This window comes from Gambusia affinis, linkage group LG14, assembly GCF_019740435.1.
Source record: "Gambusia affinis linkage group LG14, SWU_Gaff_1.0, whole genome shotgun sequence".
Lineage (NCBI taxonomy): Eukaryota > Metazoa > Chordata > Actinopteri > Cyprinodontiformes > Poeciliidae > Gambusia > Gambusia affinis.
In genome coordinates this window covers 5,058,886-5,086,856 of record NC_057881.1, presented here as the reverse complement: position 1 = coordinate 5,086,856, position 27,971 = coordinate 5,058,886, and the positions used below count along the sequence as shown (strand labels likewise).

General features: G+C 37.7%; 1 protein-coding gene across 2 annotated transcripts; it reads left to right on the top strand.

Annotated features, from left to right (window-relative positions):
- The first annotated feature begins 68 nt into the window (after positions 1-68).
- Positions 69-27,568, top strand: LOC122844142 (zinc fingers and homeoboxes protein 1-like). Of its 2 annotated transcripts, XR_006372818.1 has the most exons (9): positions 69-377; positions 3,113-3,586; positions 4,881-5,498; positions 7,462-7,588; positions 9,273-10,535; positions 10,640-10,771; positions 11,220-11,647; positions 12,677-12,818; positions 24,526-27,568. XR_006372818.1 is itself a non-coding variant. In XM_044139348.1 (8 exons), the coding sequence occupies exons 2-7, from the start codon at positions 3,222-3,224 to the stop codon at positions 11,637-11,639; spliced, it is 2,925 nt and encodes a 974-aa protein (XP_043995283.1). In that variant the 5' UTR covers positions 69-377; positions 3,113-3,221; the 3' UTR covers positions 11,640-11,647; positions 12,677-13,258. The 2 variants fall into 2 exon arrangements, 1 of the variants encoding a protein (XP_043995283.1); XM_044139348.1 differs by lacking the exon at positions 24,526-27,568 and having other exon boundaries at positions 12,677-13,258.
- The last annotated feature ends 403 nt before the right edge of the window (positions 27,569-27,971 follow it).

The window sequence follows — 27,971 nt, the reverse complement described above, 5'->3', positions numbered from 1 at the left end:
ACTTTAGTGACCTTTAGTATGACTTTTATTGTGACGTCCTCCAACCGGATACAGTTGTCAGTTCTTGCTAGCTTCCAGCAGCAGTACAAAAAAAAATTGTTCGGATTCGGTAAACTAGCGGTGCCTTTTTATGAAAATGTCCTCCCCATAAGCAGAATAACAGAGCAAACAATGCGTTGTAAAGCGGCGCCATTAAAACCCGCACATAATGGGCGGTGGTGAGCTCAAGCCCGGATGTTAGAGTGGCTCTGTGACGGGCTGAAGCAGATGGGATCCATGATGAATTGGGTAAAAGGCGGAAGACTGCGTATCAACAGGGCGAAACAGAGATGCTACACAGCTACAACCGCTAGTCAGCTAACTGTTACAACATGCAGGTAAGCGCAAACAGACAAGGCAGGTAAACATATGCAGCTGGCAGGTGGGTGTTAGAGGTGGCTATTACCCACTGCCACTCATGTGGACGGGGCTCATTTTCACAGAAAGGGGGGGTCGAGGGGGGTAGCTAACGTTAGCAAGGAGGATGTTGTCGTTCCTCTGGGTGTTTCAGGCAGAAAGCTAGCTGTGGAGACATGGGACATTAGAGCTGAGTGGGTCTGTTACTATGGCTGCATGGTCGTTAGGGTTGACACCACCAACACATAAAGTATTGCAATTAGCCAAAGGTGGGCAGCGTACCTTAAAATTCTACTCAAGTAAGAGTGGCACTACTCCAACATATTTGTACTTAAGCAAAAGTCAAACGTGAACGTCAAAGAAATTACTTAAGAGTTAAAAAAGTACTTCACAGAAGGGTTATTCTATTATGATCAGAATATCTGAAATAACAATAAAAGTGATGTGATCAGGAAACAATAATTATGTGCAAATTCTGGTATTTAAAAGATAAAAATAGTACATTTAATTACAAAACAACACATTTCAAAATCAGATATTTTTTTATGTTTTGGTTAATGAACATTTCCTATATAGTATATACAGTAGGAAATGTGTGTGTGTGTATATATATATATAGCCATATTAGAACAGGGTAAGGTATTTTCAGTGACAATATATAGTGTTTACAGTTTCGTTTTGATTTCCAAATGGCCCAAGAGGCTCAGGAGATAGTAGGTAACACTTTATTTGAAGCAGTGTGCATAAGACTGACATGACACTGTCGTTAACATGATATAACGCCTGTCATGAACATGAATGTTGGTGACTGTTGTCATGATGTGTCACTTGGTGAATAATTACACTTTTAATTTAAGTTGCATTAAAAGTGCATTAAAAGTGCATTAACAATGTCAGCCTAGCATTTTTTGGTAAATAATGACATTTTTATGTAATGTTGCACTGAAACTTACATTAAAAGTCCATTAAAGGAGTCAGCTTTACATTAAAAGTGTCGTTATTTACCGAATGACACTTCCGTCATCAACATTCATGAAGATTCTTTCATGTTTATGACAGCGATAGTGTCATGTCTGTCTTATGCACACAGCTTGTGAGCAAACAAGAGGTCTCACTTTAGCATAAACTGTAGACATGTTTCTGTGTCTCATGGAATTTTGGTTGAAATTCTATTGTTTGTTCTAGTCAAATTCTTGACTAGAAATTTTAGTGAAGTATGAGTTGTGATGTATCATAATGTTTCCTAAAAAGTTAGTCAAGGAAATGTAATTAGTTTCTACCCAGTTTAATTAATTAGTTTAAGGAAGTATACAGTTGCTAACTATTAACTTCATACTTTAACATCCAACTGAGTGCTGTGAATTGCTATTTTGTGACAGTCATTATGTCTTCAAAAATCATATTGTGTCAAAAAAAATCATAATGTGATGGATTACTACTGCAACAGACAGAAATTAAGTCATAAATTTAAATCATTTTACCTAATTTGCATAGTAAAACTGTCCCAGTTCATATTATGTTTTCTGATTTCATCCGTTTATTATATATACTTTATAATAATGCAGCTGTCATTGTAATAACAGTGTATGCAATGTTACAAACCCAAAGGATATTTTAAATATTTCAAGTGTTATACATTTACACGCTGCAATTTGGATACACTCTTATTGCCCTTAATGCTCATATTGGAAGTTTATTTTTAGTGGCTGAGAAACTAATGCTGAGGAAAGCTGGTGGAAATATTGTGTAATGTATCATTACTCAGTGAGAACTATGTGTTTGAAACTGTCTTTTAGCGTAATCTAATACCAATTAGTGCAACTAGCTAACATTTCTTAAAAAAAAAAAAAAACAGGCTTAGTGTGTGTTCTCCAGAGAATTTAGAGCTTCACTATAATACTAAAATTTCCAAAAGTCTTCCAACATTTCCAAATCCAGTACTCTATTTCATTCAACCTTCCTGTTATCTACTTAATTATTTCCTTAATTTTCAGTGATCAGCCGATTTTTACATGTGAAGCCAATCATATCCACCAATGTTATCAAACTTGGCAAAGGTCTAAAAATCAACCACGGTGCTTTTCTTTTCTCCCGTGAGAGTTTGACTGACAAACTGGCCGACTAGGTCATGTCTGCACACTTACAGTTAACAATAGTCACGCCATTGTTGCCAATTCAGCAACTTTCTTGATATATTGAGCAACATTTCAGACAAAAAAATTGTCTCAGCCAAACTCGGAATTGGTAAGTCAGGCTTTTTAAAAGATCAGTGATTGGCGATCGGGCAGAAAACTGCAATCAGTGCACCCCTTTTTAGAAGCTACAATGTTCTTTTAATATTGTCCATAAATCCTTCATTTATTTTTAAACTTGTCATTTTGCTTCAAATAGCTAACCTGAGTCTTTGTAACTCAGTAACAACTTACACACCGAAGAGTTTTCTGGTTACCCCAACCTGGCGTGTGTTTTCATCTCAGTTCGGATTAAGAATGAGATTTTTTAGTTTGCAATCAGAAATGGCTGATCACCAATAATAAAACCTGAAACTGTTTAGTATACAGTACAAAATTATTCCTGTTATCATGACAACAGTAGAGCTGCTAAATGTCAGAAAAACCTGTAAATTGCACTTCTATTTACAGATTTAAAATGACTTCAGTGTCGCTTTCTTTCAAGATTGCAACATTGCAACATAATGTGCTTTCTTTTCCCTCAGGAGTCAAAAATAACTGATAAATTTCAACTGCCAGCATCCTTACATAGGGAACCCTAACAGGACAGCTCACACCATCTTCTGTACTCTGCTAAGCTGACCACAACTAAGGATGGCGAGCAGGAGAAAATCAACCATTCCCTGCATGGTTCCTCCTCAGGAAGCCATAGACTCAGATCAGGAGGTGGAGGATGTTATGGACATCACAGACCCTGAGGATAGCAACGAAGTCGCTGCAGTTCATTCTGAGGTTCCTGCTCTGTCGGAGGATCAAGCCGAGGACTCTGATGTCGGGCAGGATGTTGGGTCAGACCCGTACTTGGAATGGAACACGGCTGAAGGGGGATACGAGTGCAAATACTGCAGCTTCCAGACTTCAGAGCTGAACCTGTTCACCATGCATGTGGACACAGAGCACCCTGATGTCATCATTAATGCCTCCTACGTGTGTGTGGAGTGTGACTACCACACCAAAAGGTAAAATGACCACTCTGGGTGTTTGTCTGACACTAGAGTGAATGGTCACTCTACTGTCAATGTTGTACGTTAGTTTCAGGCCTCATATATTTGTAGACATTGTGCTTCTTCATAAATATGAAGTCTTATTAGGCTATAGTCAACAGTTTTCTCATGTCAAGTGCTTGCAAATGTATTCACAAATTTCTATGAGAAGATTTTATGTGGTAGACAAACACAAAGTCTCATAACAATGACATATGGTTTTCCTTGTATCATCTTCCAGATTTCTGTTAGGATGACAAAAAGCAAATTGAACAGGGAAAAATGCTTCTTTTTCCAGACCCCCCTTCTTTTAGCATATGACAAAGTCTAACGGTGAATAAATGCTGTTTTTCCACCTACTATGTCTGTAGACATAGAATGTTAAGATGGACTTGTGGTTTTTAAACTGGATCTTAAATTCCACCAAAGCATTGAAACTGCTATATATATATATATTTTTTTTAGGAATTAGCAATATAATAAATGTACCAAAGTTTATAAAACTTTGAGTAATTGTAGGATACTCCCTTCTTTTCTTGTAAGCTCCAAAAGTTCGAGGTTTTGAAGTGGATCTGATCTCGGTCAGTAAAAATGCCACAAAACCAGATCAGAAGCAAATTTTACATGGCTTGTTTAATTATTTGTGGAACATTCACACAACAAAATCCTACTAAGGTTAATAATGTGCATTTATACAGGCAGGTTATAAAAAATACAAAAAAACAACTGGAAATTCTGGAAATGTTTGACATGTTAAACAGAAAAATATGGGCAGAGAAAATATTTTGGAATTACAACAGCAAGTCTTATAAAGTTTGTCTCCATCAGCTTCGTATGTCCAGTGTCGGACATTTTTGTCCTTCAACACCAAGTCTTACCAGAGTTGCTAAATTTGATTTGTGTGTGTACTTTGACTGTACTATTTATAACACATAAAGGTAAAAGATTGAATTTATTTAGAGGTAAGGCAAACGCACACCTTTCTGAATTTTATTTGGAACTTTAGAAACTGTTTTATTTTATTATTTTTTTCACTGCATCTTTATGCACTAGTTTCTGGTGTTCTATCACATATCATACTATTAAAATACACTGGAAATTGCTATTGTAATGTGGAAAAATTAAAAAGGGTGTTAATAGTTTTTCAAGGTACTGAATATCATTGAGAAGTGGTATCTTTGCCATAGTTCATGGCAATTATAAATATACAAAATTGGACTATAGTTAAATGTTATGTTTCTGTTATGTGTCAATGCTCCTCTGTGTTTAGTTATGACACACTTCAGGCCCACAATGCTCGGCTGCACCCAGGCGAGGACAACTTTACGCGGACGATGGTGAAGCGAAACAACGAGACCATCTTCCAGCAGACAGTCAATGATCTCACCTTCGACGGCAGCTTTGTCAAAGTGGAGGAGGACGAGGCGGAGGAAATGTCCCGCAAAGCCATCCCTCTCAGCAAAACTCCCATCATGAGAATCAAAAGCAGGCCGGAGCCTAAAAAGTTTGCTACGGCTCATAAGCTGGCCATTGACGACGTCATAAAAGTAGAGAGCGATGACGAATACGACAACAGCCAGGAGCCGCCCACTCTGTCCCCAGCTCCAACTCCTGCTCCGTCCACCCCGCGTCTCATCCCCGTCTCCACGCCGGTACAGGTCCAGACTATCCCCCAGAGCATCATGGTTAACAGCCCAAACATGCTGCAGATTAAAGGGGGCTCTGCAGGAGGAAGCACTGTTCTGCCCCCGGGGACTTTGGCCCAGGTTCTGTCTGCCCTGCAGAACCAGCAGAGTACCCAGACCCAGCTCCTGATCCCCATCAGCAGCATCCCCACCTACAACAGCGCCATGGACAACAACGTCCTGCTGGTCAGCGCTTACAACAGGTAAATCCTCCTCATTCTCTCTTCATCCTTTTCACTATAAATGTTGTTTTCCCAAAATTAAGAGTTCTGGATTTTGACATGACACTAGCGGCGTTTCCATTACAAATGTGCGCAAAACATTGTCAATATTCTGCTATTGTCAAAAAAATAAAATTTCGCAATAGCAATATTTCAATTAAATAAGATGCAATTAAAATCACTCATGAGTTTGTTCACACAATAAGTCATTAAAAAAGGTGTCGCGCCACCATCGTCCTACTTCTTGCTGTTGTTTTCTTCCAAAAGTGAAAACAACACCACAGTAGTGGTATCTTTTTTGTCACTAAAAACACCTGGTTGTTGGTGTGACTCGTGTATTGTGAAAAAAGTCTTTCCATTGCAGTTTTGCAAAACACACCAATTTACCTCATTCTAACACAAAAGCTTTATTAAAAAAAAAGTAATTTTTTTTTTTTTTGTCACGGTCATGTTTCCATTTAGCATATTTATTTTCTCGATTCCAGGTCGTACAGTTGTATGGCCAATGGACAAACAGCCCGTATGTCTCATTGGTCAAAAAAAGAAACACATGGAAAATATAAACAGTGCATGGGTCAGTGGTTTACGTTAGTTCTTAAAATATTTCAGTTCAGTTTCAAACTGAGTCATCATGGAAGTATGTAAATAATATTCTTTGAAACTGATAAATTTTGCTTTTCACAAACTTTCATACTTCATTTACTGTCTGATATTTGTTTCATTGTAAGTATTTCATAAGTTATTAAAGCTTTTATCAACAAGTGCTTTAAGCCTATCATCACTGTCCACTTGTTTGATCCTGGCACACTGACCCATTTTTTTCTTCATCAATGCTTTCAGGTTGTTTTATTTTATTTACTTTCTAACTGTTTGAAGATTTACTAGAGATTCATTGTAGTGTCCTGACTGGAAACAAATTTTCTGTTCTAGAATCTGCCTGGTTATGACTCATGAAATTTCAGTATTATTGTTAAATATTCCAGTGATAATATTGACTAGGTTTATCCTGTATCTACTGACTGTCTTTTCCATCATCACAGTTGTTCCCCCTGAGTGTTACAGAGTTATCAGTTGTTGCGGTCTCAAGAGACAGTACAAATCTCTCCAAGTACCTAAATGTATTGTAGGAAAGCAAAGTTTTAGCATCCATGAAATAATGAATACAAGCTGAATTTTCAGCACATATTGTAAAAACATTTGTGATTTGATATATTGTGCAGTTTTAGTTACTTTTCCCTTTTGACCTCCTTTGACTCTAGTGACGATGCCTCCTGGAAAAGGTTCTGCTCCTCACCCATTTTCCCCTGATTGCTGTTGGGGACATTTTGATTCCATTTTTTCTATGGCAGTGTTTTTATGGAAAATTGTGAGTGATCCACTCCTTTAGACAAGAGGCAACCTCTCATGTGAATGGTCTCTGGTTGCTTCACCGTCAGCCTGACACAAAACTCATGGGAGTGTTCACCTTCTGTTCTCCTGGCATGTTTATAGCAGCCTGAAGCCTGCTTCACTAACTTTCATTGCCATTTAGTAATTGCATTTAATCTAACAATTTTTATAGCCCCATAGATTCCTTGAGACCTGCCACAATAAAATTTTAACTATAAAGTTTGTGAAAATCTTAATTACTGTCAGTTTTAAAACTTTTTTTCTCTGCAACTGTAATAAATCAGTGTTTCTGCGTTATTGGAAAGTGAACGTGCTGTATAAAAATAAACTAACTATCTTTGGTGTTTTTAAAGGATTAAATGTTTTCATCTCATCTTTTTATCAGTAGAATTAGATATTCCGTGTCACATATTGTAGCACTTTACAGAAACAGAACACATTTAAGCAGTATACACAGTGGCAAAGGGAAAACACTGTCAATTCTTTTCCATATCTCCCCAAACACATGAGAGAAAATGTTCTTTTTATTATTACTATTATTTTGTTTTTATCACAGGTTTCCATATCCTTCGGTGTCGGAGATCATCGGCTTGTCGGCACAGACAAAGTTCAGTGAGGAGCAGATCAAAGTCTGGTTTTCTGCCCAAAGGCTCAAACATGGAGTCAGCTGGACACCAGAAGAGGTCAGTGCTCCAGCCAAGCAATTCGCATTTCCTGCTACATGTTACTGTGTTACTAATATGATAACAAAACAAACTGCTTTCATTTTGAAATGATCTTTAGCGCTGTCAAAGAACGTAGTTCAGCATCACAGCCTGATGACGTAGAGACATGGGTGGATTTTATTGTAAGAGCAAAAGAAACAGAATGTGTTTGATTAACTCTCAGCACTTTGGAGCAAACTGCCTGGCAGACCTGGAGGTTTTATTTAAAAGTAATTTCTGTTGATTTGCTGGAAAGCAGTGATGATTTTATTGATTACATGACCTCATTAATGCGGTGCTTGAGTTTTATTGCTTTTAATCTCATCTCCTTCCAGTTGCTGTAATTTGTTGCGGCTGGTGGGCACATTTAGTGTGTGTCAAAAAAGTTCTCTGTGTTTAAAAGTGGGAAAGTACATTCACCTCTTAATTTAGTTTAGCGAGGAACACACTTCTTAATGCATCTTTTTGTTTTCATCGCTACCGTGCTTTATTGAAATATTTGGAAAGACATCAGTTTTTCTCAAATATTTCATTATCACCGGTTCTCAGTCTTGCAGTACTGACCCCACCTTGGTCAATGACATCTGCACAAATACGGACTACATTGCTGGTTCTGTTGGACCTCAGTGCAGCATTCCTGCAGTCCTGCATTCCATTAATGTGGCGTTTACGTAAGAGTGTCAGGAAGAAAGCCACAAGATGAATTGTTTGCAAAGTGTCAAGCCTTGTAGGGGATTCTGCCAATATCTGTTAAAACCTGCAAAAAGACTCAACCCCAGGGTCAAAATTTAACTTCCGACAACAATGATAATACAGTCGAAGCTACAATGGAATGGAGGAGATCAAAGCATGGTCATGTGGTGAAGCGGCCCAGACAAAGTTCAAACCCAGACTTAAAGCTGATGTTCAGATATCCTCTGTCCCGTCTGATGTGGATCTGCTGTAGTTTAAATGCAGCAGATCAGTCCTGTGAAACAAGCTGTCTCTCCCTTTCTGCAGACGTTTTCACTATTATTCCATTCGCCTCTTATACGGCTGAAACAAATAATCAGATGCATCACAATAATTCAATTACTAAAGTCCGCAGACTCCAAAATATACCAATAGTGGAAGAACAAGATATTGAGATAATTAAGCTAAAATTGTACAAAAATTATACATTTAGCATATAAAACTGTAGAAAATTATAATCGCCAGTTCAGTTCTACTGTCAGTATGACTGAAAAATCACATCATTCTATCGCAAAATGTTTTTTTAGACTTTTTTTTTAAGTTGTTGTGTTTCCTTTAAGAGAAAAACTACAACTTGCACTCACCACTCTAGACTGCCCTGGTGAGGAAGAACTTTTTTGGTTTGCAAAGCCGCTAGAGATACTGAAGAGACTTCCAAAAAGTTAAAGGAATTCAAGGGCTGGTATTGATTTTGAAAAGCATTTTTTGTTAAGAGGTGAAATTGTTTAAATCAAGCAACCACTTTTGCTAGATTTAAACAGTCTAGCAGACAGAGGTCTGCTGAGATCTGTCAGCAGACAGAGGTTCTTCACCCTTAGTAAAGTTGACATGATGGAAAGCAAGAAAAAGCTTCTGTTGCCTGGAGTCCTGAGTGGGTAAAAAATATATCCATGAAATAAAAAAATCTTTTTATGCCCCCTCTTCTCTGCAGGTGGAGGAGGCAAGGAGAAAGAAATTTAACGGCACGGTTCAGACCGTTCCCCAGACCATCACCGTCATCCCCGCCAACATCAGCGCAGCTACAAACGGACTGCAGTCCATCTTTCAGACCTGTCAGATTGTTGGACAGCCAGGTCTTGTCCTCACTCAGGTGGCCGGCAGCGGGAGCACCGTCCCCGTAGCGTCTCCCATCACTTTGACTGTCGCTGGGGTGCCTGGAAACCAGCCCAAAGCAGCCGAAGGTTCAGCCCCTGAATCCAACGCAGAGGTTTCAGCTTCGTCTGCTAGCACGTCACTCAGCTTGGATGCAACAGCTACCAAACCGAAGAAGTCCAAAGAACAGCTGGCAGAGCTGAAAGCCAGCTACAGCAGGAGGCAGTTTGCCACGGAGGAGGAGATTTCAAGGCTCATGGAGGTCACCAAACTCTCCAAAAGGGCAATAAAGAAGTGGTTCAGCGACACACGTTACAACCAGAGGAACTCAAGGGATCACCACAGCTTGCTGCTGAGTGAAACTTCATCCAGCAGAGCAGCATTCTCAGGATCAGGCAGAGCAGGGAGGAGCAGCAGCACCACCTTTACTGAAAACATCAGCAGCGAAACACTGTCAGACTTCACCACCGCCGCAATCAATGCACCCACAACCACTCCCACCACCATTGTTATAGACTCTAGTGATGATGCCAGTGACTCTTCGCCCACCACTGCCAACGCTCCCTGTTCTTCCGGGTCAACCGGCGAATCGCGCGTCAAATTCCGCCACGCCTTTCCTGACTTTACGCCGCAGAGGTTCAAGGAAAAAACTTCAGAGCAGCTGCACATCCTGGAGGCCAGCTTCCAGAAATCAGACATGCCTTCAGACGAGGAGCTGAGCCGGCTACGTGCGGAAACCAAGCTGACGAGACGGGAGGTGGACGCCTGGTTCACGGAACGACGGAAAACGCCTTTAGCGGCGCTGTTAAAAGACAGTGATACTGAGATTGAGGAAAAGGTGAAATCCACGACGCCTGCAGGATCTCAGGAGACACAGACCACCGGCCATGTTGGGAGAAAAATTCTGAAGAAGACCCCAGCGCAGCTTCACATTTTGAAGAAAGCCTTTGTTCACTCACAGTGGCCAACTTCTGAAGAGTACGATCAGATGGCGACGAAGACTGGCCTGCCGCGGACCTACATTGTCAACTGGTTTGGAGACACGCGCTACGCCTGCAAAAACAGCAACTTGAAGTGGTACTACCTGTACCAGAGTGGGAAGGTGCACAAACGTTCCTAATTTTAATGTAACTAGGATGCCAGCTTTACAATATTGGTAGTTTGTTCAAACACTTGAAGTCTTATTTGCTGTTTTGTGGCGTTAAGGTGGACGAGGCATTGAATGGTGCAGGAAAAGGCCAGAAAAAGTCTAGGAAGCGGTTTCGTGGTTGGTCCAGGAGGACACGCCGGCCATACCCCTGCAAGCGTTCTCCACAAGGTGGTGTAGGAGTCATCAAGGTCTGTGCATAAACTTTGGATTAAGTCAACCTTGTATTGTGAAGATCAAATTTTGTATCATAAAATAATAGCAGCTCTGGTTTTATTATATGTGTAAATTTAAGATTTTATGTGGAGATGTAAAGCCCACCAGGCTGGTGACCTGAATCAAATGATTGTTGATTAGCCAGTTCAAACTGAATGATCCGTAAACACACCGTACCAAAGTTCTATCAGGTTGATTCTGATAACGAGTAAAGCAAACTTAAAGCTAGCTACTTTCATTATCAGAAGGACGTTTTGAGGGCAGTAAAAGAGCAAAGGGCTAAACAATTTGTTGAAGGAAACTGGTTCTGTTCTGACGACTCTGCAAACATATTTATTTGAAGCAAGGATTAATTGTACTGTCACTGGCATTAGTAGATGAACATCTCCAACTCTAACTTTTGTCTTTGCGCTTCTTCTCCAGGTGAAGTCTGGAAAGACGTTTCTTAAGGATTACTACCTCAAGCACAGAGCTCTGAATGAAAGAGACCTGGACGATCTGGTGACAAAGTCCAAAATGAGCTACGAGCAGGTAAGAGACTGGTTCTCTGAGGCCACCAGGAAGGTGGAGGAGGGAAAGGAGCCATTCAGCGACGAGGAGGCCGAGGAGGACGGCGAGGAGGAGGCAGAAGAGGACGAGGCAGCGACAGCTGAGTGTAGAGACAGTGAAGGAGAAATGGAGGCAAAAGAACAAGGAGAGGTGGCATCAAATGATGAGTGCATAAAGGAAGAAAATGAGGAGGATGCCAATCAGGAAGAAGAAGAGGAGGAGGATGATGATACTGTTGAGGAGGAATCTGAAGGTGTCAGCCATTCACAGCCTCAGACTGAGGAGCAGACATGAGCCAGCAGGTGGGCTTGTTTCTTTTTTGGTTCTTATGCTTTGTTGAAACACCAACTTGTAAAATCAGGTTGGGTTATTTTTAGACATTTACTCACACCCACTCTTTATTGGTGCTCAGAATGATTTGTTTGGACAGGTTTTTCCCCCCAAACATGACGTGATTATACAACTCCTGTCATTTTAAAAAATAAGAAATGGATGCACACATGAGAGAAAAGACTGTGAAGTCTAGATTAAGTTTAATAGTTTGTCGTTTGTGGTGAGTCATTCTTACAACAGAGCCAGTAGTTCTGTCTCATTTGTTGACAGAAACTACCTGCAAAATATTTCTTCTGCCTTATCCATTCACGTTTAACACGGCGTTTGGAGGTTAGGGAGTTTTACTGTATTGTTTGTCGTGTCACCATAATGTGATTAGATTTCTTTTTTTTTGGTGGGCAGCATATTTACATCAATCATTGTGCAATTTGATCTAAAACTACACAATGCTTCAAAATATAAAAGTATTGGCAAGTTTTTGCAAGCTTACAATGTATTTTCAATCATTTTTGAACTCTACTTACAAGTCAGGCAATCAAGTTAGACAACAGGTGCTGGGAAGAAGAGTGGTCAAATTTCCACCCAGAATGCCAGAAGTTTAGTGATTGATAGTTTTAAAGGAATCGAAAGCAACAGTAATGACAGTGCATTAATTCTTTTTCAATAATTTTTGCATTTGAGAAAATTCAAACTTCAACGCCTAGTTATTGTTTATAAAAGTAATTAATGTTTTTGTTCTCCGTTAGGAAAATGTTCAAATCATAGTTAAAAATTTAAATGAATGACGTGACGTCCATGCCCATAATAACTGCAGGTACATTTCTGACCAGACGTGTGTCACATTTATTATTCCATGCCACTTACTTTAGGCCTACAATGACACAAATGATAAAGGTGTAGCTCTTAAAGAATAATTATTACATTATAACCTGTTGTAGAAACTTCACAGTTTACAATATTTTACATTTATAAAGTGACCGTGCATATTCCTTCTCCAGATTCAGCATTGCTGCCCCCACTTTGGAGCCAACACACAAGATGACGCATAATAGTGTTTCTCAGCTGGCGAGTAAGGACCCGCAGACGGCCACAGAAAGCTCAGACAGATCATGCCACATCAAACAATGCAACATGATTGAGGTTTGTGCCTTGAAATTAAGTTGGGGTAATGATGCAGCTGAAAATCACTGAATCTGAGGCGATGCAGGACACACACCCTGTGTGGGTTTAGTTTCTTCTGGGTGATGGACAGTGGGGACCAAGTGGATGCATAAAGCAAAGCCTTTCACCAAACAATATGTACGCAAGTTCCTTTGCTGCCCTCTTATAAGGAATGAGACTTTGTTTTGGACCTTTAGGTCCTTTTTTCTTATAAAAGAAACTTTGTATAAAGAAAAAAAATCATCCAAAACATTTCTACTAATGTGAGACCTTGCATGGTTAGTCTCTTTTTGTGAATCATGGAAGAACGTTTTTCTCAAGGAAACTTTCTCTGTTCAAATCCATTTTTTTTGCCTCACAGGAAAAACAGTTTTTAAAACTTGAGCTTTCTGTGAATTAAAAAATGCAATTTAGTGCCATTGAGTTAAGTCTTTTTAATTAAGAAAAATTACCACTGGAATGATTTTCAATATCAGTGTTTTAACCATTTTGTATTGCTTTTCTCCAAATCATTTTACAGTCTTAAAACAATATTTTTAATAACTGGATCAATTATACTGTTTTAAAAACGATACAGGTTGGGATTAGGGTCCATTCAGTTTCAGTTAAATCAGATTTCTGTGGATCAAATAGAGGAGGTGTGGTGTAATCCCAGCAGAGCCAAGTGTTTAAAGGAAAAATCCTGCACCAAAAATGTGTTCAGCATTAGAAATGCAGTAAACTCTCAACTCCGAAAACCCAACAACTATAAAAACAGACTGATTAAGAATTTAAACAACATTGAAATGTGTTGCTCGTAAAGGGATAATTGTGAATTTTATTGGGTTAACTTCACAGGTTATGATCAGTAAATAACACTTGGATGAAAAACAGTTTTCCAGTCAACATTTTGTCAGACTGAGTATGAGGCATAGTGAAATTCTGCCACTTACAACACCAACAACATCCATTACAAAAATGTCTTAGGAGCAACAATATGAACGGCATTCAGTAAGATAGAAATACATGGTATAACCTTTATTATGATGCTTCATGGAGAGGGACAAAGATCTGAGCACTACTGCAACTGTTGTAGAAATAGGGGTAATAATGTTTGGGTCTGCTAATAGTATTTGCTTGTGGTTACAAGTGTCGCTGAATTCTCTTTGTAGACTTGAGTCACATCACTGAGTCAAATTAAGAAAATTACACTTAACGTGACACAAATTAACTTAAGCAAGGCGTGACTTTAAATAGACTATAATCTTTTTATGTAAATAATTATATCAAACAAACTATTCTAAAACTACAAATTAAGCAAGATGACAAAGTACTACAAAGTTGAGTAGGAGAAATTTTAATAAGTAGTAAATAAAGTGCCATCATTGTTATTGCAAAAACAGTGAAAAGTTGTGAAAATGCATTTCTTTTATAAAGTACATACAGTCACATGCAGTTATTGTTACTCTGCAGTTAAACGCCCTCACTGGTTAAATGTTGCGTTAAAGATTCTTAATTAAATGTTTTTGGGATTTGATTCAAGACTGAAAAGTTTTGAAATGACTTTTGGAACTAGATTAGGGTGACCATATTTTCATTTGGGAAAACCGGGACACCTTTGAGCGGGGGTGGGGAGGTGACACCACTACACGTTGAACGGGGGGTGGGGGGGTGACACTTTGGACCGGGGGGGGGGGGAGGACACCACGAAAAAACAGGACATTTCCTCACTTTCTAAAAATATCCCGGGACAGGATGTGACATACGGACATGTCCCGGGAAATACGGACGTTTGGTCACCCTGCATTAGATGCATGTCAACATAAAAGTTGCATAAAAAAACAAACATAGTAGGCCTACTTTATGGAACAATGACCTTCCTTTTTTTCCCTTTGTAAACTTACTTTTAAGGGATCTTAAATAAGGAAAATAGCTTTGTCCTGATTTGCATTAATTTTTTAGTTTAATTTAACTAAGTATTTAACATGGAGATCCTGCTTTTGTCTTGGTTCTACTCTGTCAAGTTGTTGGCTGGAAATCAAATCTGTTTTGTTAGATCAAAATCGGTTAGAAAATTAACTACTGCAAGTAAAATGGTAATTGGACACAATTTCTCAACAGAACCCCTTTAAAGTAAACCATTCCTTTATTCACACTTAAGGAGAAAGTGCCTAATTTGACAACCTTCAATTTATAAACTTATTTGTGAATTCTGAAACTGTAATTTCATTGTATTTACTTGCAAAAATCTGTACTGGCTTTTATGAATTCTGCCTACGTTTTCTAGCCAATTTTCTTATAGACACCTATGAATTATTGGAGAAACCAGGAAAAATTTATTTTTAAATATTTGTAAAACATGTTGATCGTTTCTTGGAGAAAATTATGCTAAAAGCATTAAAAAAAGAAATCAGTTGTTAGAAACCTGATGTAATATATTGACTGCCTCCACGGTTTTGTAGCATTCTTAAACGAACCCAAATAATCATGTTTTGAATAAAAAAGGGTTTGATTTCTGTTTCACTTTCAGAATACAAGACAGTTTGCTCTTCAGGAAATGAGTAACATTACCTCAGTCAGTTAAGCTACAAACTCAGTAAGATTGTGACATTTAGTAATATCCACGCAACGGTTTTTCTTTAACTCTACTGTATGCATGATAATGAGTATACATAGTGATGATGTCTTTCAAAAGGCGTTCCTCTATTATGTCACCAAAGTAAGTGAATAACTTTAGAAAACAAAACAATGGACAGCTTAGTGTTTTTATCGACTCAGATACGGGTGAACTAGTAAACTAAACTTTCAGGTTGTGTCAAATAAATTACATTCTATTTTAGGCATAAGAAATAATAATCTCTTGGCTCCATTTTTACCTTTTTAAGAAATATAAAAAAATCTTATGTTGCTTTCCTCTGCTTTCTTCTTGTTTTTACTGAACCATGTCAGGGTATGCACACATCAAAGAAAACAATCAGTTCTTGTGGACTGTCGAATCAACACCTCCGTTTGGTTTGTAATCATTTCATCTGCAACATGGATCCTCATGTGAGCGCTGTAATTTGGCAAAGTTACGCATTTTCTGCTATTTTGCAATTGCTTTAATAACCAACAGGTTTTAGTAGTTAATTTATTTATTATATCTGAACTTTCATGAATACCTTTTTCTTGTCTGCGAGAAAATAAAAAGTGAAAATCTGATTGAATTTGTTTGGGTTTCATTTTCTGAGCGTCAAACCAGTTTTGAATGAATGTCAGTGAGTCGTTTTATGTTCCTCTATAAAACAAGTCATGTTCTTTCATGGACAACATGTAAACATTTTAAACATCTTTACATTTTAACATGTTGCCTGTTTAAAAAAAAAAAAAAGCTACACGTTGAGATGATATCTTCTGCATGATATGCTTTTGTTACTTCCCATCCTATTTGTTATTTGACCATTTATTATTTGTTTCCACTGGTTAATTTGGTTTAAAAATATAAAATTAGCCCCTTCCTACCATTGCAGAGCAAAATCCATAGAACACAAACATGTTTCACATTACTTTTTTTTCCTTTCATCATCTTGTTGTTTAATTGTGGTGCCAACAAAACTTTTTATATGCAAATGATCATTTTAGGGGAGCCTCACAGCTGATTTGGGCATACAGATTAGAGTTGCTAATCAGGCTTATTTTTGTGCTTATAAATTCACAATGATTGCAATTTATGAAAGAACAATATGTCCTTACAGCTTTATTAATCTCATTAAAAGAAAAAGGAAGCATAGTTTTAACTTTTCAAGCATTTTTTGCATTTGGCAATTTTTTCTGTGTTCTTATCATTAAGAATTCCTCTAAATTAGTTAAATCATGATGTAAAACAACAAAAAGGTGTTACTAAATGAATACCTTTTCATCGTGAGAATGCTTCAGAGAAAATCAGTGTATTTTATCACCTGGTGGATACTTAGCAACCATAAAATCTAAGCCACATATAAGACTTAAAGACACAATTTAGACATATATTTTTAAAGATAACTTTTTCTATTTTGGTAGAGCAGGCGCACCATATAGGGAGGTCATGCTCGATGCAGCTGACCGAAATTGGATGCCCCCTTGTTCTTTTTCCTGTTAATTACTATTGAATAAAGACTACTAGTGCCTCCAAACCTTTAAAAAAAATCCTACAATACACTGATTCAGCCAAAAATTATGTTAATTTACAAAATCTTTCAAATAATTTTGTGCGATTCTTTAAATTGTCACCCTATAAATGAATGTTAAACCCTTACTAACTGCATTTTTTAATCTAAAAAATATTAGTGGTTTTGATGCCAAACACAGTTAAAGTTCATTTTAGTATGGCACACAATAAATTAGAGTTTAAATACTTAGTATCCTAACTAAAACACATATAAGTAGGAATAACTAACCACTAGATGACAGCAAAGTGCTTCCAAAATAATTCTTGGTACTGTAAGTGAAGAAAAAGCATCAACCGCCCAGAGTGGGATACATCCATAACTTAACTGTTTTAAGACCAGGAGCAGGTTGGAGTGAATAGTTCACAATAAAAGGTTTTAATAGATCAAAGTCAAATTTAAAGTGATTTTAGTCTAAATAAATTTCTCAAAACCCATCCAGGGCATGAACAACTGGAAAGATTAACCCATAAATGAAGACAAGAACACATAATGTAGTTTTAAAGGATATACCACGTAAAAAGTAAATATATAATACCAGATACAAATGTGCTGTTACAGCATCACAAAACATTTGACAATTTTAAAAACACTAAAGTGAATGGTGGGGGGGGGAAATTGCTCCTCACCACTGTGGTGATGTTTATTTTATGGTACATTACCTGAAAGTTTAACCAGAGCAGCTCAAAGTGGGGCGAGGTTGGAGCCAATGGGTCACCAGTCTCTCCTTAAATGATGAGTCCAGACAGAGGCTTCAGTATCCGTCTTCTGAAAGCAGAGTTGAAGGAACTATTTAAATCTGGTTGATGTAATCTCAGAGTACAGAAGAAGATTCAAATTTAACTGCTTAATTCAGTCTGAAATACTTTAGCGCTGCTTAGTAAAATGTGTGCTAAGGAATTCAGAGGATTGTTTTCAATCCTGATTCTACAGCAATTCTTCAGCAGTCGTAAATTTTAGGTGTTCTTACACAAAAGGAACTGAAATTTTTCCAATATAATACCATCCACTAATCCCTTTACTTCCACTCTCTTAGATGAGGTTGATGAGGTAATGGGTAACCAGACGTCCCTCTTCCAGCTTATTCATGGCTATCCCAAGGTATTAGTGATCCAACAGGTCCTGGGTCTGATCCAGCTCTCATAGTGGCATGTGACCCAAAAAACTCCCAACAAGAAACATCTTGCTCAGATGCAGGAACCACCTTCATTGGTTTATTTCAGGGTAGAGTAACAGCAACTCTTCTGCTCGCTGCTTTCCTCACCAAGACAGTGCAGAGCCTGGTGCAGAGTAAGCTGACGGTCAGGTGAGGACAGGAGTTGAGGCATGCTGATTTCCAGCATTGTATTCTGGCTTAGACATTTTTTTTATTTTTTATATCTTATTAAAATTCTTACAAACTAAAACTCAAAAATGGAAACTGACAGTTGTTCTCTTTGCAACATTGCAAACTTTTATCAAGCTTGGTTTTGTGCAGTAGAGGCAAAGGAGTGTAAGTTGTACAATTTGTAGGAAAATTTTAAGTAGGGATGCACTAATTCACATTTTTCATTTCTAATACCGATCTCTGAGGTTAAGTATGTGAGGTTTATTTAGCCAATACCGATCAAATAAAAACAATGATGAACTGAGCTAAAACATTTCTTTTTAAAAAAAACCCACAAAAAAAAACACAGAAGACACAAATGTACTGAATTTATTTTCTAACTCTGCACCAGCACAGAATACACCAATACTATTACTCGGTCAAACATGTAATAATAAAGCAGCTTTAATTTTTTCAGGCAGTAAAATAAATATTATAAAAGCCGACATAAAATAAATTGAAATTGACATAAAAGAAAAAAAGGTTGATTATTTTGGTCAAAGATGTAAAATACACCGGGATAAATCTCCTTGCAAATAGTTCAGAAAATGCAATTAGGATTTCTAAATGGAATGTAAAATAAATATTAAAGCACAATGTCGCTTAGAGCACAAACTATAGAATTAGACTGAATAGATCTTCCCTTATGGATTCATAAAGGATTGGGCACATTTTTTAATGTGCGAAGGGCCTTGAATGACAGCTTCCACATTTACATACTAGTTTATCTCTAAGCTCCTTGTGTTTTTATTTTTGTTTCTTTTTAACTTAAGCCAATATGTCTATAACTACTGAAATAATGTAACACAGCTCATCTTGGACTGGTGTAATATTCTGAATAATTCCACATTTTTCTCTGCTTTAAATTCAGTTGTTGTTTCAGGATGTGTCTGCTTTTTTCAGGTGGTGGTTGAAAAAAGCAGCTGAAATATTTTTATTCTTACTAAAAATAAAAATTTCTGAAGCTGTATTGTTAAATAATAAATTTTCACTTCAGCTGTAAACAGCAGCTGCCTCATTCCTTCAGGCTTTGTATTGTTGTAACCTCCCTGAACCATTCAAGGTATTCAATGTCTGTGCCAAGTTCATCTGGTGAAGTGCCATAGAAACTACAAGCACCATAGAAACCAGTTTAACCAGTGCAGACAACTTGCTCTTCTGTTTCATGATGAAGTTCCACTTGCAGTTCTTCTTCTGCTTCTCTAAATTTAGTTTTGGCTGTATCTTTTTTGGTTTCAGCTCCAGCTTTGGAAGAATTTGTGAACAAGATGACGTGAAGCATTTTTTGGGGCCTTGTTGGGGAGTTTTGGCACATCTGCCTGGTGAAACCCGGCTGTTGTTCTCTTCTTGTATTTACTCCAGCAGATGGCAGTGTGAGCTCAAACATGAACCTCTCTTTCCTCTACTGTAAATCATGTAAATCTGGCTGAGGTTAGGTAATACACCATTTGTTCACAAATCTGGGAATTATGCAGCTTTACTGGAAGTTAGATTTTTGGAAACGGGCTGCTACTCTGAGTTTTTTTTCTCTCCCTCGGTTTCTGAGCTTTTTCTTATAGATTTTGGCGTGAATTAATGAAACATTTCTAGGGGAAAAGGCTGAGCCATGCCCTCAGTAACCAAAAAACGAGCTCTGCCTCATTTTGTGGCATTGACTCTTCCTCAAACACCAGTTACACGCCGCAAATGGTTTGGCACAGACTGCTTTGAAAACACAAGCGCAACAGCAGCCTTGCAGGAGGCAAAACTTGAATTATATTTTGGTTTAAGGAAAAGGGAGGGAGGTTAAATTAAAATGAGGCGAATGAAGAGTTAACCTGCACTAGACTCATGTGAACTGAGCAGGACCTGCTCCCCTCCTAATCAGAGCAGAGAGAAAGGGATAAAGGAGAAGGCGGAGGGTGGGAGAGGGCGGAGGGATGAGGAGGAGAAAACGAGAGTTGACACGAGTGGTGAGATGGGCCGAACAGAGGCCATGTGAGGACAGCAGAGAACATTTCCACTACTGACCTACTTCCACATGCTCCCTCTCTCTCTCACACACACATACATAATCAGAGAGAATCTATAGAGCCGCCTGATGAGGACTAAATCTCTTGTTTAGGTCACTCCAAAAACTCCTAAAACAGAACATGCTGTGAGATAGAGGTCTCCTCTTACACGTTACTTCCACCAACACTTCAACAGATATTCAAAGCTGTGAAGAAAAATGACAGATTTTTGTCATTTTTGTCATAAATGTTTCAGTTGAAACTAATTTTAATATCAGATGACTTGATTTGATGAGAAAAGCAGATTTCATATCATGTTTTTTTACCAAGGTATTAATGCCATCCAAACCAAAATGGCCCCATGTGACCATAATTGCCCCCTATGCTTAATAACTGCTTGTGCCACCCTCCGTAGCATCAAGCATTTCTAATAACCGGCCATCAGTTTTTTACATCGCTGTTCAGTAATTTTTGCCCACACTCCTTTCAAGAAATATTTCATTTCAGCCACATTTGAGTGTTTTTCAGTATATTTAAAATCATGACAAGGCATCTCATTTGGATTTAACTCAGAATTTCAATAGAGCCACGACAAAACCTTGATTTTTTTTTTTATTATTTTTTTTTTTTTTTAACCCATTAAGAAGTGAACTTGTTATGCTTTAAATAATTGTCCTGTCTCTTTGAGTGACTGAACATTCTCCATCAAGAAAGCAGAATTCATGCTTCCATCAATTACACCAAGTCGTCCACATCCAAAACACCCCCACATCATCACACTACTACCACCGTTTTTGAATGTAGGTGCTTCCACTTTTGGCTGGTCTCTCTTAAGTTTTGAACATCATCAATGTGTTTTTTCTTGGGTGAATGTGAGTTTGTTCTTTTTGGGTAGTAGTTTCCCATGGAAGCCATTTTTGCTCAGTCTCTCTCTCATTGCTGAATCATGAACACTGACCTTAACTGCGGTGAGTGAGGTCAGTGGTGCTTTGGATGTGGTTCTGGACCACTTTGTGACGTCCTGGATAAGTCATCAAGACACTTGAATTAGTTTAGGTAAGGTGGGCATTTCCGAGAATGTTCAAAATAGATTTGCCACCCTTTCCAGACTTCTAAATGTTGATGACTTTGGCTCATTTTTAAGGGGTTACAGTTACTGTTATGTGGCACTTTTTAGATCGTTTAGCCATTTCATTGCACAGAGTCCTTTAGACCTACAGAAAATTTATTTCCCTCAGGATATCAGGGTCAGACATTGCACTGGATGTGTAGTTGGAGAGTTGAATTTGAAGAGTTCTTTTTTTTCATTTGTTATATTCTCTCTAAAGCTCTGCGGTGATGTCTGGATGTTTCATTAAATACAAAAAGTTAAAATATTCTATGAATTTACTGCTAGATTAGTATTTATGTCATTCAGTTAAGATTTCATAGAGCTACAACCTTGAAAAAGATTGCTTTCTATTGCAGTGAGGCTTTTAGTTTTAGTTTTTAGTTTTTGTATCAGCTCCATTGCTTGAATGATTTGTCTGGGTTGTATTTGTCAGTGTATTAAAAGATGAGAAATTCAGTTCAGTTCTAAATCCACTTTTGAAATAAAAGCAAACGGCTCTGCATGCTTCTTGAACATCTGCTTTCTTGGTAAAATGACCTAAAGCAAGCAGTGTTCTTGCATTTGAGTGCAGCAAATCATTTGAGTTTCTTCTGCGTGTCACAAGATTGATTGGTCTAACACAAGCTACCTTCAAGCATTCAGATCAATAGATCAGAGTGAGTTCATGAGCACCTCCTGCTGAGGGAGGTTGATGTAGTAATGTAAAAAAAAATAGCCTTAATGAAATTATTCAGCATCATTTCTTACATCTATCTGTAGTTTATTCCTCTGTGTTGTAAGTTGGGCTCTCCATGGATCTCAGTTGTTTGCTAAGCTCATCCTACAGATACTCATCTTGATTTCCCCAAAGCATCATTTTGCCTCCATTGGCTTGACTTCTTCACATTGTTCCCATAGTGCACTCCAACCATGCTCCTTGATTCTGATATCTGTGTCCAATGTTGGTTCTATGGTAGTTGCGTCTGCAACTACTGACAGATAAAAATCAGAACCAGCTTTAAAGTCTTCAGTAATATCTATTAAAAGCACATTTTTGTGCTCATTGGTGACCCATGACTTTCTCCCTGGGTCACCACAGATACTGCCTTGGATTATTTCTGATAGACTGGAAAGACTCAACAGACCCAACCTAGAAGTCTACATTATAACTTGGCCTTTGTCAATTTGTATTCTTGCCCATTTTTCCTGCTTCTTACTTAAGAACCTTTGAGGGAAAACATGTTTACGTGTTACCCAATAGATTCTTGTTCTAATTATATGCCAGACTGGTGTTTATCAAGCCCCAATATTGTGGTGTTGTCTTGGTTCATTCACCACAGATAAAAAAGTTAAATGAAGTTGAGTGTCTTTAACTGAAGAAAACATTTTGTAACTTTTTTTAAATCAAATATATCAGCTTTTTTTGATTGTCTTCAGGAATATCTGATTTTTTTTTTATTTACTGGAGAATGGAACCTGAAATAAAACAATATGCCAAATTCAGGTTCAGATCAAAGAAGATTTTTTTTACACTTCGTCAGGAATTTCCGTCATATGTCCAACATGCACTGAGTTAAAGACTTGTTCCTGCCTTCGGAGGCTAGTTATCTAAAATATACATCTGAAATACAGGTAAAAGTAAAGAATTCAGCCCACGAGCAACTTTATGACCAAACCTGAACTTTGTATTATGCTTCATGTATAGATTGGTCATTAGATAAATTAAGTACTCATTAGCAACCAAAGTGCATGTGTCCTTCAAATAAACTAATACACTCCTCATATGCCTGTTTAAAATATATGTCTCCTAGTTTAATTTTTTTTTGATCGGAAAATAAACGTTCAGATTTTTAATTTGTCACTGAATGCATCACAAGCACAAAAATAATGAAAAACAAAGCAACAGTTCTCAGTGTTGTTTCTAATCCGTTCAACAAACAGGCAGGCGGTAAACTCCAGGAATGATGGAGCTGATGTTTATTTACAATGCAAGTGTGACTTGTGTATAAATCACTCCAAGCTGTTCATCACACCAGTTTGAATGCAAGATGCAGAGTTTTAATAGTTTGAGAGAGTCTCAGCAAAAAAAAAAAAGGCATTAAGTTGCGTAAAATATGGATCTCTTCCTGCTGACTAGGCAAGATTTCATCAGAAAATGCATCCAGTATTTTGGACTACTATGCTGGTCTGAACTCAGCTTTTTTGGTGCTTTCATCAAGGGATTTTCATCAGACTTCCTAAATTAAATTTTATATCAGCCACAAATTTGGAAGAACATTATGTAATGTTTTCAAATTAAGGACAATAGACCTAAACCATTCATGATTGCTCTAGGTTCATGATTAAGTTCATTCTCCTGCAAAAAGATGTATTTATAGCCCATTTTCAAGTCTTTTGCAACCTCTAATGGGTTTTCTTCCTGGAATGCAAAGTATGTAGCTTGATCCATCTTCATATTAATCCTGACCAGCTTCCTTCCTGCTACTGAAGGAGTAAATAAAATCAGAATTGCTACTCTACAGTCTCCTCAGTACTTGGCTGTAATTTTCATCCAGGCAACAATAAAAAATAGGGAATTAGCTTTTGGTCTTTAATTCTCAAAGGTAATTCAGAGAAAATGCGTCACATCAGTACATCAAAAGTTTTGGAAAGCAGGGTAGGATGTATGCTGTAAAATTCCTTGGTAGATTACTTGTAACATTGAGTTATCTGAAAAGACTGGGCTTTCCCTGAACAGTAATTGGGACATTGTGATCCTTGCTATTTCTAATTATCTAATTTGAAAGCTCTGATTAAAACCACCTGGTGGAAACAATGGACAAAATGTCTAACAAAATTTTTAACATCTTCCTTCTTCACAGCTGTGAAATTTAATCTTTCAATGCTTTAATGTGTAAAAACATTCAAGCCAAAGCACACAAAAAATGTCATTTAGTTATAATTTTCAGATAAGAATGAGGGTTTATTGACAACCCAAGCTGGATTTGTTTACCCTAAATGTTTTTATGAGCAGATTTCTCAGGGTGCAATCATCCTGGCTATGCTATCCTTTTTTAATCCCTTTTGTTTTTTTCAGCTGATTACGCAGCCAAGAGCGAGCGAGCAAGGGGGAGACACAGAGTGCGAGAGCAGGAGAGAGGGAGGAGGAAGGCCAAGGCTGTCTGGTGCCGGGTGGGTCATCCAGAGGACATCTCTCCTCGCTTCACCTCATCCGTGCACGCTCACCCTCCACGCCTAACTCTTCCTATATAACCCCCTCCCTCTGCCATCCTCCACACATCTGCAGTTCATGCCCCCGGTCCCTGCCGGCTCGCTGCATCGCCCTACATATCCAAACGCCTGGGTCACTGTATGACTATATGAGTGGCTGCAAGCAAAGCCGTCTGCAGCACGAACGCACGGATTCAACCATTCCGAGTCTGGCAGTTTAGTCATCCGCTCATTCATTTATGCACGTTTTCATTTCAGTCATGAAGAAAGAAAAAAAGAGGAAGATAAATTCAGGCTATGGTTCTGTCACAGCTAGACCATTCTGATCCACAGAAGTATACAGTTTCATCATGTTAAGGAGTGAAGTTCTAAAATTTAGCTGTTATTTTAATGTAAATGCAAAAAAAGAAATTCAATGCAATACATTTCTTTCTTAAATGTTTGTAAATTTGCATTTGGGTTTAGAGTTTGATGCACACAGATTTATTACATTATCACAGCTTACTAATTATAGTATTAATTTTATAGTCTCTTCAGATACCGATAAAGAAAATATGACAGAAGGACGCAGAGTTATGAGTTTAAAGGCTGAACAATACGACAAAGAGATTCTAATAGAGGAGATTTTACAGTTCTGGAGAAAAGTACTGCAGAACCAGATCAGAGAAAAAAATTCTGACAAAAAAAAAGTCTCATTAGGATACAGGACCATCATTAAAAAGTAGGATTTGGATGGAACTTGAATTTATAAACAGAAGTAAAAACTTAAAAAAAAAAAAATGTTTGCAGCCTATCATCACTTAATGAGCCACACTTTTGGAACCTGTTGCATTACTTTTTAACACATGGTGTCACATAATTTTTGTCTAGGTTTGAGAATGGGAGGAAATGAAAACAAAAGAGTAACATTTTCCTTGCAAATCTTTTCTCAACTCCAACCTGGCACTTTTAATGAGTGACAAATATGAGCAACATTACAGTTATGATGGCTTTCGAATGACTAAAAATACCAGAGGTCTGGGTATTAAAGTTGGACCTATGCGAATCGTTCAAAGTTTAATCTCTTATGACGGAGCACATATGGAAATATTTTTTGTTAGCATATTTATCTTGGCAAGCTCAATGGATAAACTATTCATGCAAAACAACAGACTGAACATAATAATAAAGACCATTAAGACATAAGAGCATATTATTTTTAATTCTCTACTTAGAATACTATCAACCTAATTCATAATTTCAGAAATTGGATTACAGGCATATACATTTTAAAAGTTTCTGAGTTCAGTTCTGGTGAATGCTACGTCTTGATGTTTGTTTTTCTTCGTTCAAACATATCCATCCATCCAGCCATCCATCTATCTTCTGCTTAATTTAGGTGTCTACCACCAATAAGCATAAGACCCAATTTTAACATCTAGAATAAATCTTGCAGTTCAAATACATTTCCTAAAGCTGTCGGAAACATCTATGAAACACTACACATCACCTGGACAAATTTTAAACCATAACATGCTTATTGGAGTAATATCAAAAAAGGGGATAAGCTACTATTAGTTGGAGTATCTTCAAGCATTCGGCATGCTGAGCTGAGTGAATTGTCTTAGGCACAGACAAGACATGAGTTCTAGTAGCATTATTACTGGGTCATTTCCAAGACATTTTAGTAGCACTGGCTGTAGTTCCAAAACATTGGAACGTATGTTTGGAGTCAAGATGTCTTTGTTGTGTGATGCTCATACTAATTAATCTATACAAAGAATACATATTAGCCTGGCTGAAATAGATGTCCTATAGCATTTGTTATGGAATCAGATGCACAGGAAAGTGAGGTGAGAGAACTATTTACATAAAGCAGCATTTCTATCAATGTCATTGTGTAAAGTCATTACATAAAGGGGGAATTAGTAATAACTAAGTTTCCATTTGTGGCATCACCCTTCTTAGACAGTGAATTTGATTTGAACTCTATAAAAGACGGTGAATGAATCTCTGAATCTTCAAAGAACTTTTTTTTTTTTACCTAAAGTCTTTTGATAAAGATCTTCTGTAACTATATTACTTCAGGTCAGAAACAGCCTATGTGAATAAGATGTTTCTCCTCATCCTGAAGTTGTAATATTTAGTTTTAAATGTAAAGAATTCACATTCCTGTAGCTTTTCCTATCTGCACCACCACCTGCTTATGTGAAACATCCAGACAATGCATATCTGCAACTGCAAGACTGATTCATAATTGATACAGTAGGACGTCCGTCATATTTCACTTTGTCAAATTAAACAAATTTTTGTTTTTTTTCAGCTTCTCAAACTGTAACAGCAGGTAGCAGCTGTCCTTTAAAAATCAGCACTTATTTTCCCCCATTTTATTCTGTCAGCCTTTTCCTTTTTAAAACAATAGATGTGTCATAAATGGAGAAATCATTATTCGAGGTAACAGTCGTCACACCTCTCATTATATCTATTCAGTCAAAAATGAGGAAGAAAATGATGATGCAAACCAGACAGCATTTCCTTCCACAGTACATTTACTCAGTTTGCCGTTTCCTGTCAGAGCGCTGCAGCTCTCCTCCTCCTTCTCCTCCTCCTCTTCAGTTCACTGATAATCCCTTCAACATGTGAATAAGTCATCCACTGCTGCCAGCTCACAGACAGGTCACCCTGGCTTTCTGGGTTTTTATCTAACCTGGATTTCAAATGTTAACATATGTGATTTAAGATGTAGACCAAGGCACCTGGCAAGTTTTGGTTTTCTTTACCACTAAATAACATAAAAAGGCATGCAAAGAACACACTTAGATATGTCTACTAAGGAAAGCAAGCACACTTATCCTAAGAATATTCAACATATATTATGGAATAAACAAACTGATTTTATATCTATGCCCTGCGACAGACTGGCGACCTGTCCAGGTTGTGCCCTGCTTCTCACCCGGAACGCAGCTGGAGATAGGCACCAACAACCCTCCCGACCCCATTAGGGACGAAGGGTGTACAGAAAATGGATGGATGGATGGGTGGATTTTATATCTAAATAAATTCCCTCTCCCAAATTTTCCATGTGGTGCCTATGAAAAGTATTGACCCCCTTGGATCTTTTTTCCCTTGTAGATTATGAACACAACTTGATTTTTTTGGAACATTTTACTTTAATGTCGAAGGGGAAACTTATTTCCCTTTGGCTTTAGCTCCCAATCAGGCTTGTACATCTGGACACTGCAGTGTTATGATATGCCGACTGTATACTATATATGCTGACACTATGAAATATCTGAGGGATCTCGACTAAAAGTCTTCACATTTGTTGCATTT

Coding starts and splice junctions, on each gene's coding strand:
- LOC122844142 (XM_044139348.1), top strand. CDS start 3,222: ATGGCGAGCAGGAGAAAATCAACCATTCCCTGCATGGTTCCTCCTCAG. Junction 5,499..7,461: donor CTGGTCAGCGCTTACAACAG/GTAAATCCTCCT, acceptor TTTTTATCACAG/GTTTCCATATCCTTCGGTGT. Junction 7,589..9,272: donor TCAGCTGGACACCAGAAGAG/GTCAGTGCTCCA, acceptor TCTTCTCTGCAG/GTGGAGGAGGCAAGGAGAAA.